The sequence below is a fragment of the Topomyia yanbarensis genome, chromosome 2, assembly GCF_030247195.1.
Source record: "Topomyia yanbarensis strain Yona2022 chromosome 2, ASM3024719v1, whole genome shotgun sequence".
Lineage (NCBI taxonomy): Eukaryota > Metazoa > Arthropoda > Insecta > Diptera > Culicidae > Topomyia > Topomyia yanbarensis.
The window spans coordinates 335,188,251-335,204,474 of NC_080671.1; the positions used below are offsets into that span (position 1 = coordinate 335,188,251).

The following is a 16,224-nucleotide window of genomic DNA, read 5'->3' on the forward strand; positions in this document are numbered from 1 at the left end:
TCACCTCTAACATACCATGTGAGGCTGACTTGGATGCTCACCCTATACCTGGTTCACTCTCGATCGTACCACTCTATTATACCCCTGTCGCTCCCCCTGGCATCCCATGTGGGACATTTTTCTTAGGCCCCACTTCTGACATATCATGCGAGCCTTACTTGGGTGCTCACCGTTTTCATACCTTGTGAGGCTGACTTTTGTGCTCACCCTTAACATACCGTGTGAGACTGACTTGGGTGCTCACCCTTTCACTCCTCTGCCACGCCACGAGGCATCGATAGCTAAGTCCCAACATATTACACTAACACCCTTCCATCTTGGCATGAGGCAGTCCACATATACGCCTATACACTCGCTCTTCTGCCTTGCTGCGGGGTGGCTGGGTTTACCCCTTACGCGGTTGCCAGTCGCTGCGCCAAACCTGCCTCAGCATGAACAGACAATTCACTCACTTTTCTGCGCTCGGCCTTTTTCGCTCCAACTAACCAATCACTGGTTAGTCGTGCCTGTCGTCTGTTGCTCGGTGCGCCAAATTACATGTAGCCTACAGGCAATCTGGGCGGTTGCAGTCGAGACTGCGTTCCACTTCTCCACCGCTTGACAAATCCGCTGAATAAGTGTATCAGGGGTTGTGTCCCAGCCACAGGCGTCAAGCATTGCTCTTCTTTCGACGTCGAAACGAGGACATACGAACAGTATGTGTTCGGCAGTTTCGTCTACATCTGGGCAATCAGGGCAGGCTGGGACCTCCGCGTGCCCGAACCTGTGGAGGTACTGTCGGAAACAGCCATGGCCTGACAGGAACTGTGTCAGATGGAAGTGAACTTCCCTATGGGGTCTTCCCACCCAGCTCGATATGCTAGGTATCAGCCGGTGGGTTCACCTACCTTTCGAGGAGTTATCCCACTCACGCTGCCATCTGGCGACCGAGGTCACCCTGGTGCGCTCGCGGGCTCCTCTATTTCCACGTAGCTCGTAGCACTCCTCATCTTCCCGAATAACCAGCCCGACTGGCATCATGCTCGCTATCACGCAGGATCGTGTGATACCGTGCGGTAGGCAGATATCACTCTGAGGCACATCACGCGGTAGGTGCTCTACAAGTTCTGTAGGTAACTGGTTACCCTCAGTGCTCTTGACCATGACGGGCCACCGTACCTGAGGATAGATACGGCAACGCCTGCCAGTAACCTACGTCTACTGGCGCACACCTTTGAGCTGTTAGACATCATCCTCGATAGTGCCGCAACAGCAGTCGACGCTCTCTTGCATGTATAGTCGACGTGGCTGCCGAAGGTTAGCTTGTCGTCTATAATGACTCCGAGAGACTTCAGACTCCGCTGTGAGGTAATCACGACTTCTCCCACATGGATAACTGCATGTTGTGCCGACTTGCGGTTGTTGACGATAACTACCTCCGTCTTATGCTGAGCGAGCTCCAGGCTTCTCGCGCTCATCCATTCCTCCACCGTGTTGATCGCGTGTTCTGCAGTTAGTTCTACCTCAGGGATTGACTCCCCATAGACCTCCAAGGTCACGTCGTCGGCAAAGCCGACGATCCTGACCCCAGGAGAGAACTTCAGTCTCAGAACCCCGTCATACATGAGGTTCCATAGCACTGGACCTAGGATCGAGCCCTGCGGGACTCCGGCGGTAATAGGAACCCTTTTCTGACCGGCATCGGTCTCGTATAGCAGTACACGGTTCTGGAAGTAGCTTTCCAGGATCCGGTACAAACCCACCGGTAGGCTAAGCCGGTGTAACGAGAGCGCGATGGCATCCCAGCTTGCGCTGTTGAATGCGTTCTTCACGTCAAGTGTCACTAACGCACAGTATCGAATACCTCGCCTTTTTCGTTGGATCGCTATCTCGGCAGTCTTTATCACTGAGTTGATAGCGTTCACTGTGGACTTACCCTTCCGAAAGCCAAACTGGTTGCTTGACAGGCCGTCCGTACGGGGTTAGCCTGTTGAGGATGATCCTCTCAAGCAATTTGCCAGTCGTGTCGATCAGACAGATTGGTCTGTACGCCGATGGGTCGCCTGGCGGCTTCCCGGGCTTCGGCAACAACTCCAATTTCTGCCTTTTCCATCTATCGGGAAAACGGCACTCGTCAAGGCATCTCTGCATAGCTAGCCTGAACATGTTCGGGTTCGCTATGATCGCTGCCTTGAGAGCGCTGTTTGGAACTCCATCCGGCCCTGGAGCTTTGTTCATTGCTAGGGAATTAGCCTCTGCGAGTAGTTCTTCATTCGTCACCGGAGCCACCATTTCGGCCGTGTCCGCAATGTCTCGTAGTGCAGGTGGCCAGGGGCTTGTGGCTCGAGACGGCCTGACAGGAGTACTTCGATAATCGTCGCCGACCGGTCCGGAGACCGTTCTGGGGGTGAAGAGCCCCCTTTGGTCTTGGCCATCACGATTCTGTAGGCGTCACCCCACGGATTCGCGTTGGCACTCTCACACAGGTTTTCGAAACACGCTCTCTTGCTGCTTTTAATAGTCTTGTTAAGTGCCAATTTCGCAGCTCGAAACACTTCACGGCGGTTCTCTCTTGCATCCTCAGTGCGGGCTCTTTGCATCCTACGTCTAGCTCTGAGGCAGGCTGATCGTAGAGCTGCAATCTCGGCACTCCACCAGTATACCGGGCATCTGCCGTTTCTTGGCAGGGTTTTTTCGGCATAGTGGCGTCGCACGCGCGTGATAGAACGGCTACCAGCGCATCCCCGCTTAGACTGTCGGTGTTGGCCTCCAGTCCCAGGACCGCGGTGAAAGGGGTCATTCTCGCCCCGGTTTACCTCGACCAAACGTGACTGGTGACTTCCTGGGGCGCTTCGCGTTCGACGTCGTTTTGCGCTTGCCCTTCGAGGGGAACTCAGCCGCCGCTTCGAACGACATGGCTGCTCCATAGAAGGGGAAGGCCCCTGTCTGGGTACTTATGTCGTCCTTCTCTCTTCCCTCCCTCTTGGAGGCCACTGTCTAGGTTCCTCTGTCGGACTTATCCCGATATTCCACCCTCTTGGCGTAAGCCTGCTGTTCCTGTCTTGCGACACGAACAGCCTTCCGGAGCACCACCAGGCTCTGTTTCAGCTCCTTGCTGATGTTTTGCTTCGCGCTAGTGAACTCGATTATTGCATCGAGCTGCTCCACCACTTTGCGCATCGCGGTTAGTCGCCCGTCCAGGGCATTGGTAGGGCTATTTTCTACTACTGCTGGGGAATCACTGATGCTGTCGGATGCAGCCCCCGTCGCTTAACTACTCTCCCCACTGGGGGGAGACCTCATCAAACCACCTATAGCAAAGGGGTTCGGCACCTCCGTTTTTTGGTTTTTGTTGTTTTTCACGTCGCTCATTGATCCCACGAGTCGCGCGAGAAAGAAAGGTCCGCCATGCCAGAGCTCCGCAGTAACGTGGTAAGGGACGCTTACTGTGGGGGTTGCCCAGGTACCCCACAGGGTCCGTTAACGATCGAGCATCTTTTTCACCCCCTCGATCACTCATCCCTCGGCACGGGTCGCTTCACGCCTTGGACTTGGGGTTATGACCTATTTTGCTTTACGTAGTGACCGCGGCCCAGATCATCACAACCATCCTCCTTTACCAGGGCTTTGGACCTGTAGCTCTGGTTCTCAATAGTTCCAAGTACGTAGGTTATTACAGACATGCTACTATTGAGATCCGTCGTTCGCTAGCGGAGCTAAACGGGGAGATCTACCTCAAGGAGTGTGTGCAGAAGTGTGTGCTTCCTGTGTGAAGCATTACGAGGGCTCTACGATCTTTTGGCCGGATCTAGCTCCGTGCCACTATTCAAATGCTGTTCTGGAGTGGTACGAAGCAAATTGGGTCACTTTCGTACCCAAGGACATGAATCCCCCAACGCACTTGTAGTGTGCTATAAAACCAGAATTGTTAATTGGGATTGGTCGGGGATTATCTGCTCGCCAGATGGCGCTTCGGAACAAATTGTGTATTCCTCCTATTTCGTTAAAAGTCGCAGCAGCGCGCGATGGGTATTAGCTACTAATTTATAAATGTCTCTCATGATTATCAATAATTGAAAAAATGTCTAGTGTGTGTATACAATCCATCTCTCACTGACCGGTAGTGCTTTTATGGAAGAAACTTGTCTGCAACTATGTAATGACATATTTGTTTTCATCGATAGATGTACACATGTTTAGCCCTGGGAATGAAAGGCGATAGCTCTACTGAACATCCAACGACCCATTTCAAGAATGCCTTTTCCTACACGTACATTCTGAGGCCGCCTTCATATACAATAAGCCCCGCGCGAATATATCCACGTATCAATTGGATATTTGCAATATATTCGCACTTCCAGAATGAAAAATGATATTTTTTATTCTGGCACGTATTTACAAAAGGAAAATATTTGGGAAAGTATACAAGCATTGAAAAATAACATGAAACGATCTCATCAGTTCTGAATAAATAAATTCATGGGATTTCTGTAAATAATTCTCCTCCATCCGTGAAATTGTTGCGTCAGCTACTCAGGTCCAGATGGTGCTGTAGGAGCTAAGCGGAACGAACGGGCGTATTTTTGGCCGCTTACTTAACATACTTCAATGACAAAGTTGTGACGGTAAATGTCTATGCAAAAACACACTTTTCTCGCGATATTTCATCCTACTAGCACATAACTCGAGAGGAAAAACGACCTACTGAACGATTGACTTCATTTGCCTGTTGAGTATGCTGTATATCGCTGGAAAACTACGAAAAATAATGCAATCCACCAAAATCACAGCAATGCCATTTATGTAACATAGCCAAGCTAAGTGAATCGCCCATTATTAGACAATACGCAATTAGCAATTTCGTTCACTAAATATCGATTGTCACATCCGTAAACTTCAATGGTAATATGAATATTGAACAATGTTTTATAACTGTTTTTTTCCACTTAGGATACACATGCTGTTAAAGTTAGTGAACTGAAAGCAACTCTTTCAACTCAGATAGGTCAAACTAGAAACATTTGCAACGAACGGTTTCGTCCTAAACAGTAAAAAATCCTCACGTTGATGGAAAGTGATTTGCAGATGATTTCGCACTACTTGCCCAACATTTTAACACAGACTAACAGAAATAACACTATGAGGGAATTCCCTCAAAAAACATCGATCCGACAATTTTCCCAGAACACTAGCTCCACCTTTTATTCACAGTCCCAAACACTCATTTACTGGTGGGTTACCCCTCAGGTTTGCGAACAATTTTTCACTAGTGGTCTATCCCCCATATGCTTGTTCATATGTCAGTGGCGCCATAATTTCAAATGTGGCCACAGTCCCAACTACAAATATATTTAAAATGACCGTTAAAGTGGGTGAAGCTTTGTTTTTGAGTGTTATGTCTGTTAGTCTGTGATTTCAATGCAATGTGTCACTATTGGAATAGATGATTTTAAAGCACTACGAAATCAACAGCAAAGCACTTCCATTTGAAATGTGTTGCACATAAGTTCTGATAGATCTTGCATTCAACTATCTACGCATTCCTTTCGGTATATTCCATTATAAATATGTTAGCTGAGAACAAATAATTGCATAATAAATTCACCACAAGTACAATATATAATACTCATGTTCTACATTACTTTAAAAATGTAACTTTTCCATTCTTGCTCCTATTTCCGAACATGTATTTGTAGTCGGTTAAAGACTTTAGTATTTTGGCACTTTTTACCATTGTATGGATGGAACCACTTAAACTCAATAGGTTAGTACAGTGGTGCGATTTCAACCGATATTCATTTCAATTTAAAGATCATTTCTATTAAATAGCTTTCAAAGACCAGATCATTTTGATACGAGTTATGAATCCATAGAAAATCAATGCTAAATCACTTCAATTGTTAGTGATACATGATAAACTGATTCAAGTGCAAAATCATTTGAATTAGACGTGACATTTTTTTACCGTGTAGGTATTCATGGAAAATCACGTGGTTAAAAGTCACAATCATAATCGAGAGACGCGTCGAAACGCACCTTTGATTTCCCGTTGAAAATCATCCTTTTCCTGTTGCAGCTTGGCTCGCGATCTCTCACGCCGCTCGTTCTCCGCAGCTTCCTTCTGCTCCTCTTCCTCTCGTCGACGCTGGGCATCTTCGGCATGTTGATTGAACTTGGGCGAATTCCACGAATCGTAGCGAGACGTAATTCTGCTCCACTGATCGTAGTATCGTTCCATGGCCGCCGACTTTTGGAACTTTATCTGCTCTGCTTCCAGACGTTTGGCGAGGGCTGCCTGCAGTTTGGCACTCTTCATGATCTGTGAGGAAAATAGGAGGAAAGTAGGTACAAATAAACAGAAGGATTCGAAATTATGGAATAATTTAAAATATATCGGTACGATTATGATGAACTGCCACAAACTAAAAATAAACAACCTTCACCTGTGCGATGGAATCCCCTGGAAAACCAATGACCTCTTGATGGCACCGGGCGATGGTTGTTTATGTTATCAGTTTGGCAGTGAAGATATTTGTCCGAGCGTGAGCCAATATTTACACGATCAATCCATTTTTTTTTTAATTTGGTCGTTTCAGCACACATTTGTACACTTATTTATTTGGTGGTACATATCTCAAGTGTTTGTTTAAACAGAGACAAAATAAGTTGTCTGGCGCAAGACGAACTAACGATGACGATGTGTTGTCACGATCAAGTGTCATACAGAAATATTTATTTCCACGGGTAGTAGCTCTAGTAGTAAACAAGTGATAATGAAAAATCACATTCCATTTCAATTGCAATAGCGATGCGTCATGTACATAGTAATGAAGGTATATATTGTGAAAATAGTTCAAATCGCAAGGGAGAATAATAAATTCGCCAATAAGATCGTGTGAGTGTATGGATAAATTTTCCTACAATTTTTAAATTGGTTTTATTGTTCTACACTTCGGGTTCAACAACGTCAACTGAAACATGTATCATGCCCTTATCAATTGCAGGAATCATAGCAATTTCCTTTCATAAGTTCATGTCAAAGCAACTTCAAACAATCCTTGAGGATCGTCTGTGATTCCCCGTCAAAGATTATTTACCGTTACCGTTAAATACACGGAACGGAGAAACCGATCACTTCGCTCTTACTAAGAACTATTTCAAATCCTGCAATGGCCTAATTGCGCATTGTACAACGCTTACAATCCTTCATGTTAAGTTTCTTCAAGAAACCTAATATTTTCCGTGTAGAAGTGTCATTCATGGATGTAGCTTCATTTATCATAGATACCTCATTCTGGTTATCGCATGGGGTTATGGGCACAGAAAGTGTCTGGATGTTTCCTCTATGGTGTGTTTAAGCTTTAAATATTATAAAACCAAATAACGAAATTTACTATAATAAGATCACTTTCGTTTTCCAAAATTGGAGTTCAATATCACAAAGGGGTTTTCATTCTTCAATATAATGCTACAATTAGTGTGTGAAAGAACCAGAGAGCCACACAACAATTTAGAACCTACACGCATCAAGCACTCTCAAGTACCTCAACCACATTTATTGGATTCGCACGGGAAAGAACCCAATTCCGACCGTACTGAGTAATGCCTAACAGGTGTCAATGTGATCCACGATTTATGCCGCGTAACATTCCATAATACTGTTGTCCCTTTCAGTGTAGCATCCGAACGATTCGGCCGATTATCGAGCGCAAACTAGTTTTTACTGTCATATTCCATTCAAGTTTGCTTGCTTTGCCCAACATGGCATGGTCTTTCGGGGAGTCCCCGGTGTGAATTTTGATGAAGGTGATGGTCAAAGTACACCATATGCTATATCAATTAGACCGGCGGAAATATTGATTTTTGCGAATCGCACCCCGAGGTTTATACCAGATATGACCTTGTTTCGCTAAAGCATGTTTACGTTCCATGGGAAACTGTGTGACCAGATCAAACAGGTTATAACCCAGGACATTCAGGACTCCCTCGCGATGGATACCCAAATTGACTTGACCTACATAAATGATCAACATAACCAGGCTATTTTATTGCAACTGTTATTTAGATCAATAATCTTCTTTTGAGAGTGGTTTAACTGGAACTGTAGAATTGGTTTCTCGAAAAGGCTCTTTGTTAGAATCACTCCCTACAATTGCAGACGCGACGGGAAATGCCAAAACACTGTATAAGGTTCTGAATGTGATATCGAGTGCTTGGTTCAGATGCGACGACCTGGAATTTTTATGATCGCGTGGGAACGAGCAGTTATTAGGGTGTACCAAAATGACTTCATGTTAAAAAGTCATTGGGCTCACTTCATAAATTAATGGTATCAGGACCACTTTCTTCTTGGTAATGAATTCGCGAAAACGATCCCTACTGGTGGCGACTTTTTATTTTTTGAAAAATTTGCCGACTTTGGATAAAATTTCAAATTTATGCCTGACGAAGTGCCCCTGAACTGTCTTAGATTTTTTTAGTATTTTTTTATTTATCTGGATATCCAAATGGAGAAGTTTGGTGAGTTGGTTTGTATAATTTTTGGACTATAAGAGCGACAAAGCCATTAAAACTTAGTAAAAAGTGAAATTTTTGGTGTTTTTCATTAGTTTTTGTTCAATCTTTTAATTTTAAAGGTATAGGATAGATTTCAAATAGTTGAGCCGAATATAGAAGCGCAATTTTGTTGAAGGAATTGTATAGCTACCTACGGCTGATGGGGTATTAGTTATTTAAGTTTTTGTTATAAACCATTTATCATTTTTAGCTAATCATTAAAAATAATACTGTTCCAAGAAATAAAACAATTAAAATTATGAAAAATGGCGTTTTTCGTTTTTTTAGTACGTCAGGATCGAATTTAACGAGCATCTGATGATTTTTTATGCGCTATCAATTATAAAAATAATGATAACTTTGCGAATAACACCAAGTCTCTAATTATTTTCGAAGAGCCAATTCTCAATAACTACTTCTAGGAGGCTTATTCACCAAAATTATTGTATCAGAAGATGAGCTGTATTGTGTTGCAAAACTTTTTCGAAAATACAAAGCTCTCAAATTGATTATTTCGGAATTATGTGATCTAAACGTAAAGTTTTTCACCAGTATCCTCACTCTTCTGCATTTTTGTTCACTTTGAGGTGCCTAACATGGAAATGAGACCTATAGAAATACTGAATACGCCATTCAATTCAGCATTCAAATATACGCCGTAACATGGCACTAATTCGACATTTTTTAAATTAAATAATAAATTTTTATTTTATTATTCTTCATTTGGATCTCAAGAAAAAAAAAGTTCTGAAAAAAATCTAAAACCGTTCAGAGGCACTGCAACAGCTATTTGAATTTGAAATTTTACCCAAAATCGCCACATTTTTCAAAAAATCAAAAGTCGCTACCACTAGGGATCGTTTTAAAGAATTCACTCCCAAGAAGAAAGTGATCCTAATACCTTCATTTTAAGAAGTGAGCCCGATGACTTTTTAACATGATGTCATTTTGAAACATCCCAGTAGTTATATGTGCGCACTTGAGATGCTAAACGTTCAATCTTTCATCATTGGGCTTGTTTGCGAGCGTAGTTGTGCATGGATGATCGCGAAGGTCCCAAGCGTTTGTATATTAAAGTGTTTATTCGCGTGGCACAGCGACTTGACTTAGAACAGAAGGTGGACCAACGTCAAAACTTGGTCGTATCCGTTAAAATGAGATGGTTTTATGTAATGTTGGTACTCTGAATTCGTTTTTCAGATTATAACATGAACTATTCATTAGGGCTGCTAAAAATAATGCTTTTGTCGAAACGGCTACTTTTGTCTAGTAATTTGTGTGTGCAGGATCGCTTTTAGTATTAACCCCTTTAAGGCCTCTTTTTATTTCGGTTATATGAGTTTTAACCTTCGGGTCATTCGCTTCAGGTTAAAAAAATCTCTTTAGAAATTTTTTTAGCCTTATGTGCGGGGTTGAGAATCGAACCCAGGTAAACTGCATACAAGACACTAACGCTATGCCCGCCTCGCAGGGCAATGTTGCTTATAAACAACATTGACTTTAAACAGCTACAACTTCTGGTTTAGATAAGAAGAGATTTTTCTAACCCAAAAAACGAGGCCAATGACCCTATGGTTAAAATCTCTATAATGGGAACAAAAAAAAGGAAAAGTTATCAAAGTTATTGGCTGAATACATGTTTATGAAGCGCTGTAATTTTTAATCTATTGCTCGTATCTTTTGGAAAATTTGGATTGGTTTCAGATAAAGTAATAAAAAAAATTTCGATTTTTTTTAAATAAAAGGATATGTAACCCCTTTAAGATCGCTAAATTAGGTCGCCGGTAGTAAATTAGCATCCAATTTTCTAACTGCTAGTTGTCTGATGCATGCGAAAAGTATCAGGAACGAATTTGGTATATATTATGGTATATAACAAACTTAAATGAGGGCATTTAACATCATCGATATATGCGAGATTTAATTAAATACCACTTGGCCGTGTACCAAGAAGTATCTTGTCTATGTACCCGCTCGGGAAGTAAAGATTGATGGTGTAGCATCCAACAGGGGCCTTAATTGCGAATGGGGTTCGCTCCTTCAAGAACCCTTTGCTTCGGCCAGTGAAAATCCTGGTTCGAAAGCAATTGCGTTCAGGAAAAATCAAGGAGTATATGAAAACAACTTATTTTCCATCAGCCTCATTTCAAACTTATCGCCGAATCTGCTCTTCCAAACTTTGATCTTTTGAACGGGGCTAGCCTACCTGTTCGCCTTTTTGTGCCGCGAGGAATGAACTACCGTCATTGCAAACAATTAGGCACGCTGTGGAAAATGCGGAGATAATCATGAAAAGTTTTTCTACTGTGGAGAGACTCCGCATGATCTCTCGACATATCCCGCATATAAATTATGTGGGGACAAAATAAAACATTCTTTTAAGGAACGCAAAAGAATGCAAAAGAGCGCTACGCCACCGACAACGACTAATTTACACTTCCCTTGTACACTAAAGAGCGAGAGTCTGACCATTCCGAACATCTTCTAATGTACCTATAAATTTCCGAAAGAGGAAAATCAGTTTTCTCTCCTAAGCTTCCTCGTAAATGCCTGAGAGTGTCCCTTGAAGGTTACTGTTACAAAACCGAAGTAAGTGGTTCCTGGTCTCGGTAATTTTAGAAAATTCCCACATGGGACATCAAAAACCCCCAGTGTCCCTGTATTTCTTTATTTATTTATTAACAGATTAAGGCCGAAGTGGCCTGTGCCATATACAAAAGATTCCTCCATTCCACTCGGTCCATGGCCGCGCGTCGCCAGCCACGCAGTCTGCGAAGGGTCCGCAAATCGTCTTCCACCTGGTCGATCCATCGTGCTCGCTGCGCGCCACGTCTTCTTGTACCGGTCGGATTGCAATTGAGAACCGTTTTCACCGGGCTATTGTCCGACATTCTGGCTACGTGCCCGGCCCACAGTAGTCGTCCGATTTTCGCGGTATGACAGATGGGCGGCTCCCCCAACAGCTGATGCAACTCATGGTTCATTCGCCGTCTCCATGTGCCGTCTTCCATCTGCACTCCACCGTAGATGGTACGCAGCACTTTCCGTTCGAAGACACCAAGTGCGCGTTGGTCCTCCACGAGCATGGTTCAGGTCTCGTGCCCGTAGAGAACTACCGGTCTAATCAGCGTCTTGTAGATGGTCAACTTCGTACGACGGCGAACTCTGTTCGACCGAAGTGTCTTGCGGAGGCCAAAGTAAGCACGATTTCCTGCCACGATGCGTCTACGAATCTCTCTGCTGGTATCATTGTCGGCGGTCACCAGTGCCCAAGTACACGAACTCTTCAACCACCTCGATTTCGTCGCCACCGATGCAAACTCGAAGCGGGCGGTTCTCATTCTCTTCTCGTGAACCTCTTTCTATCATGTACTTTGTCTTCGACGTGTTGATGGCAAGTCCGACACGCTTGGATTCTCTTTTCAGTCTGATGTAGGCTTCTTCCATCTTCTCAAAGTTTCGTGCAATAATATCAACGTCATCGGCGAAGCCAAGTAGCTGAACGGACTTTGTGAAAATCGTACCACTCGTGTCGATCCCTGCTCTTCTTATTACACCTTCCAGCGCGATGTTGAATAACAGACACGAGAGACAGACCTTGCCGTAACCCTCTGCGTGATTCGAAGGGACTCGAGAGCGTCCCTGAGACACGTACTACGCACATCACCCGATCCATCGTCGCCTTCACTAATCGCGTCAGTTTGTCCAGGAATCCGTACTCGTGCATAATCTGCCATAGCTGATCTCGATCGATAGTGTCGTATGCGGCTTTGAAGTCGATGAACAAATGATGTGTGGGTGCATTGTACTCGCGGCATTTCTGCAGTACTTGACGAAGAGCGAACACCTGGTCCGTGGTAGATCGTTCGCTCATGAAACCCGCCTGGTACTGCCCCACGAACTCTCTTGCAATTGGTGATAGTCGACGGCATAGTATTTGGGAGAGTACTTTGTAGGCGGCGTTCAGCAGGGTGATTGCTCGGTAATTACAGCAATCCATCTTGTCGCCCTTTTTGTAGATAGGACACACGACACCTTCCATCCACTCCCTATATTTCAGTCCCTACATTTTCCCCCAGGTTTAACACAATGGATTTGCACTACGATTAAAGGTCAGACGTAACGAGTACCCGACGCGAACAACCATGAACGGTCTCCTACTTCGTGGTGGGCGCCAGATTTTTCTTAATATATGCGACGCTACAAATGCAAATGAAAAACTTGATGAAAGCTGAAAACGCGATTATTGGCACCGGATTAACGAACGTATCATCAGAGACGCAATGTTACGTCTGGAGGCTAGGGCCTACGCTGTGTATTTGATTCATCCTGTGATTGGAATACACGGAACGTTCGTCATATGATGTCAGCTATGCATCGCTTTTATGCAAATTATTATGACAATAGTGATGAGTGCAATCATAAAAGAGGCTGTGCTGCCAACATTCTCCCCACAAAACTGGTGGTTTTAAATTAACCTATCAACGACCATGCCCACATCGTTACAGTTACAGGAGGCTCTCCGTTTGATGGAGCACGAAAAGCATTCTTTGTATTTCATGGAGAAAACATGGGAGCCTCTGAGTACTTTATCTGAAAAATCATAGCAGATTACCTTAGTTTGAGTTCTTTCGCAGTGCTCCATTCCGGGTAATGAGAAGGCGGACACTTGGATTAGAATGATAATGAGTAGATGGACATTTAGGCATCAGAAGGTGATATTTATGAAAGACCGCGTAGCTTCAACAAGTTTTTAAATATTTCTTCTCAGAGGACCCTCCAAAATTGGCAAATTTCGTGCAAGTTCAGGAATCTCAAAGGTATTAACAAACCTTGGTCCAAGAGAATGGAGGAGGGTTAGGACTTCATTCGTGTGATATCTCGTGTCATGTACAATCATTATACGTAGAATGCCCATCTCCGGCTATTGGGGTCGTGGAGAGCGGTCTCTGCGGTTGTGGTGGCGGTTATCGCGATATTAAACATGTTGTCTGGTCGTGCGCTAAGTGTTCTAGTACCAGATCTCCGTTAAACGAATCCCTTCGGCCTCGTTCCAGTCCAGTCCGAGATGCTATACCAAATTCGTCACTGATACTTTTCGCATGTATCAGGCAACTAGCGGTTAGGAAATTGGATTCAGAAACGATTATGACTTTCATTGGTTTAGTTTTCAATAAAAATACACTGGAAAAAATCAGCTTAGACAAGGAAAAGGTTTTTTTTTTAATGTGCCCAACTTGATTTTTTGACAGTAGGTAGGGAACATAATTACCTATCTAGGAGCAAAATTTCATCCAAATCAAAGATGGGTTTTTTTTCTAAATCAACTTTAAATTTTTAAAATCGATTTTTTCAGTGTAGAAGTCGATGAAGAATTTTTTCAATATTTTTATTCAAAAATTTGACTTATTTTGTGAAAATCACTCCTTCAGCATTTTTTTGTAGGACTTCATTTTTAGACTATAGCCATTTGAAGAAAATTGGTAAAAAAAAGTTTGACCATTTTCAAAAGACAATCTATATCATTTTTGGAAAAACAAAGCATGCAAAGTGACTTTTTGTGACAATGTTCTCATGTACAGAAAGTTTAATTAAAATCTGAGAGGGTGCTGCCAACATTTGTTGGAGTTGGTGGGAAATTCGTAATATATTGCCAAAAAAATGCCACCGAAAATGTAATTAATAAATAAAATACAAACACAAGTTACACTAGTTTACAAATTTTGGGGTGATTGCAGTAAGTTAAGAAAAAAAGGTGTTTTCTATGTAAATTTCGGGTTGCTGAACACAAAAATCATATCCATTTTCTTTTTCAGAGAATCGTTTTGGAGATTTTTTTTAAAAACGTGTTTTCGACACTTTTTGCAGTTATTGGTCAATATCTGAGGAATAAATTTTCCGATCAACGTAAATCGACTCACCATTCGAATGGTATTGATGTGCTAATTCCAAAAACGTATAAGGTGATCGGATTAAATGTCATAAATTTGGTGTTAAGAGCGACCAAAGTCAAAAATGTATTTTTTTTTGTAAAATTCCTCATTTTAAGTTGATTTTTCTTAAAAAAAACAATTCAGAAAAAAAAAAATCTTTTAAATTTTTAGCCTAAGATTACGAAAATTCGATAAAAACTGTTCATGGTATGAAGCACTGACCCAAGCAACATATTTTGTTGGGAAAAATTGTTTACAACTAATAATAACACCAAATCACGTGTAATAATCCAGTAACGGTGAACATATTCTCAACTGTTTCATCACCAAAAAGCCGTAAGGTGGAGTCTATTTGTAACAAGTTATGAGAATGTATAACGTACGCTGTGCTTTGAAAATAAAAATTCTATACTAAATTTTCGGTGTTGGAAAGACACGATGTTGATTTGGTAAGATCATATTGAACATCTGGAATCAAATATTTAGCTCTTCTATACTAAAACTTGACTGACTCGTCATAAAATATAACAATTAGCCAACTCTAAGCTTGCTCATATGACCCTACTCCACGTTTTCTAAACTTTTAATTTTGAAAAATATTTCACACCTTTCAGTCCCTTGCTAATTAAATGTCGTTACAATATAAAAGAAAATATTAACTGTAAGGCCGCTTACAGAGTGGCGGCGAGAAGCTGATCTGGGCCTGGTACTGACAGTAGGATGCGAGAAACCTGCTTGGAGCATATCAACTAAGGGCTGTCAGAGTAAAAACAGGCAATCGGCGCAGATCCACTCGGCTTTCACTCTAACATCATCCCTTCATTTTGCTGCAAGCAGGTTTCTCGCATTATAATATCAGTATCAGCCCCAGCTGAGCTTCTCGCCGTCACTCTGTAAGCAACCTAATATGTATTACGCTGACATGCTCGTAGTAATTTTTCACTCAAATTCAGACTGAGGAAACGAGAAGACAATTATAAAATATATTTTGTATATCAATCGCAGGTGGATCAATTGTTGAACTATATACATACATCAAAAGAAGGTATTCATAGCTTCTAAGCATAAACCACTACAAGAAATAGTTTTGACATTAGGGGAGACCGGGGCTGGTTGGCCGAGTTTTGCTTTCGGGTACCGTAAACCGGGGTGACTTTGATCAACGGGGTGACTTTGATCAATCGAAACTTTTTTCCTAGATCGCTTATTAAACCAGAATAATCTACCGAATCATTTTAATTTGAACTGATTTTTACTCTAAACTTATAAAATACTGATTTGTTATACTTTTTGAGTATATTGTTCGGTTGTTGGGTACAAAAACTACAAAAAACCGAAATTTGACTTTACCTTATTTTTACGAAGCTTCGCAAAGTGTCTATTTTTTATAAAACAAATAAATCTCCGATTTGAGCAAAAGTAATAAATTACAAGCGAGTTTTTATTTTCCTTTAGATTGGGATGTACCAAATTTAGTTTTAAGAGTTTGTTTATTTTAAATACATTTTTTTGTAAAACTAGTTGGCAATTATTTCAAATTATTTTAAGCAAAAATTCGCAACATTTTTTTTATTGTTCAATATTCCAACGTGTTAGAATGGATGAAACTTTTTGTACATCGATAAAGCACTGAAATAAAACAATTTTAGCAGTTTTAAAGGTTTTTAGAATCTTTTATTCTAGTTGGACACGAATTATAGGAATTTTGGTTACTCGAATTTTACAGCGCATTGAAATACTTTGTATAATACCAATT

The 16,224-nt window shown here is 42.1% G+C and overlaps 1 protein-coding gene across 4 annotated transcripts in view; it reads right to left on the minus strand.

Annotated features, from left to right (window-relative positions):
* Window positions 1-16,224, minus strand: part of LOC131683993 (trichoplein keratin filament-binding protein) — a 122,854-nt gene that overhangs the window by 11,009 nt on the left and 95,621 nt on the right. For 2 of the 4 annotated variants that reach the window (XM_058966442.1, XM_058966441.1), the window contains one exon: window positions 6,016-6,298. The exons of 1 other annotated variant lie outside the window; for it this stretch is intronic. In XM_058966442.1, the coding sequence (XP_058822425.1) occupies window positions 6,016-6,295 (280 nt within the window). In that variant the 5' untranslated portion in view covers window positions 6,296-6,298. Of the gene's footprint in view, window positions 1-6,015; window positions 6,299-6,537; window positions 6,690-16,224 lie in introns of those variants that run through there. One more of the 4 variants, XM_058966440.1, reaches the window with a different exon arrangement.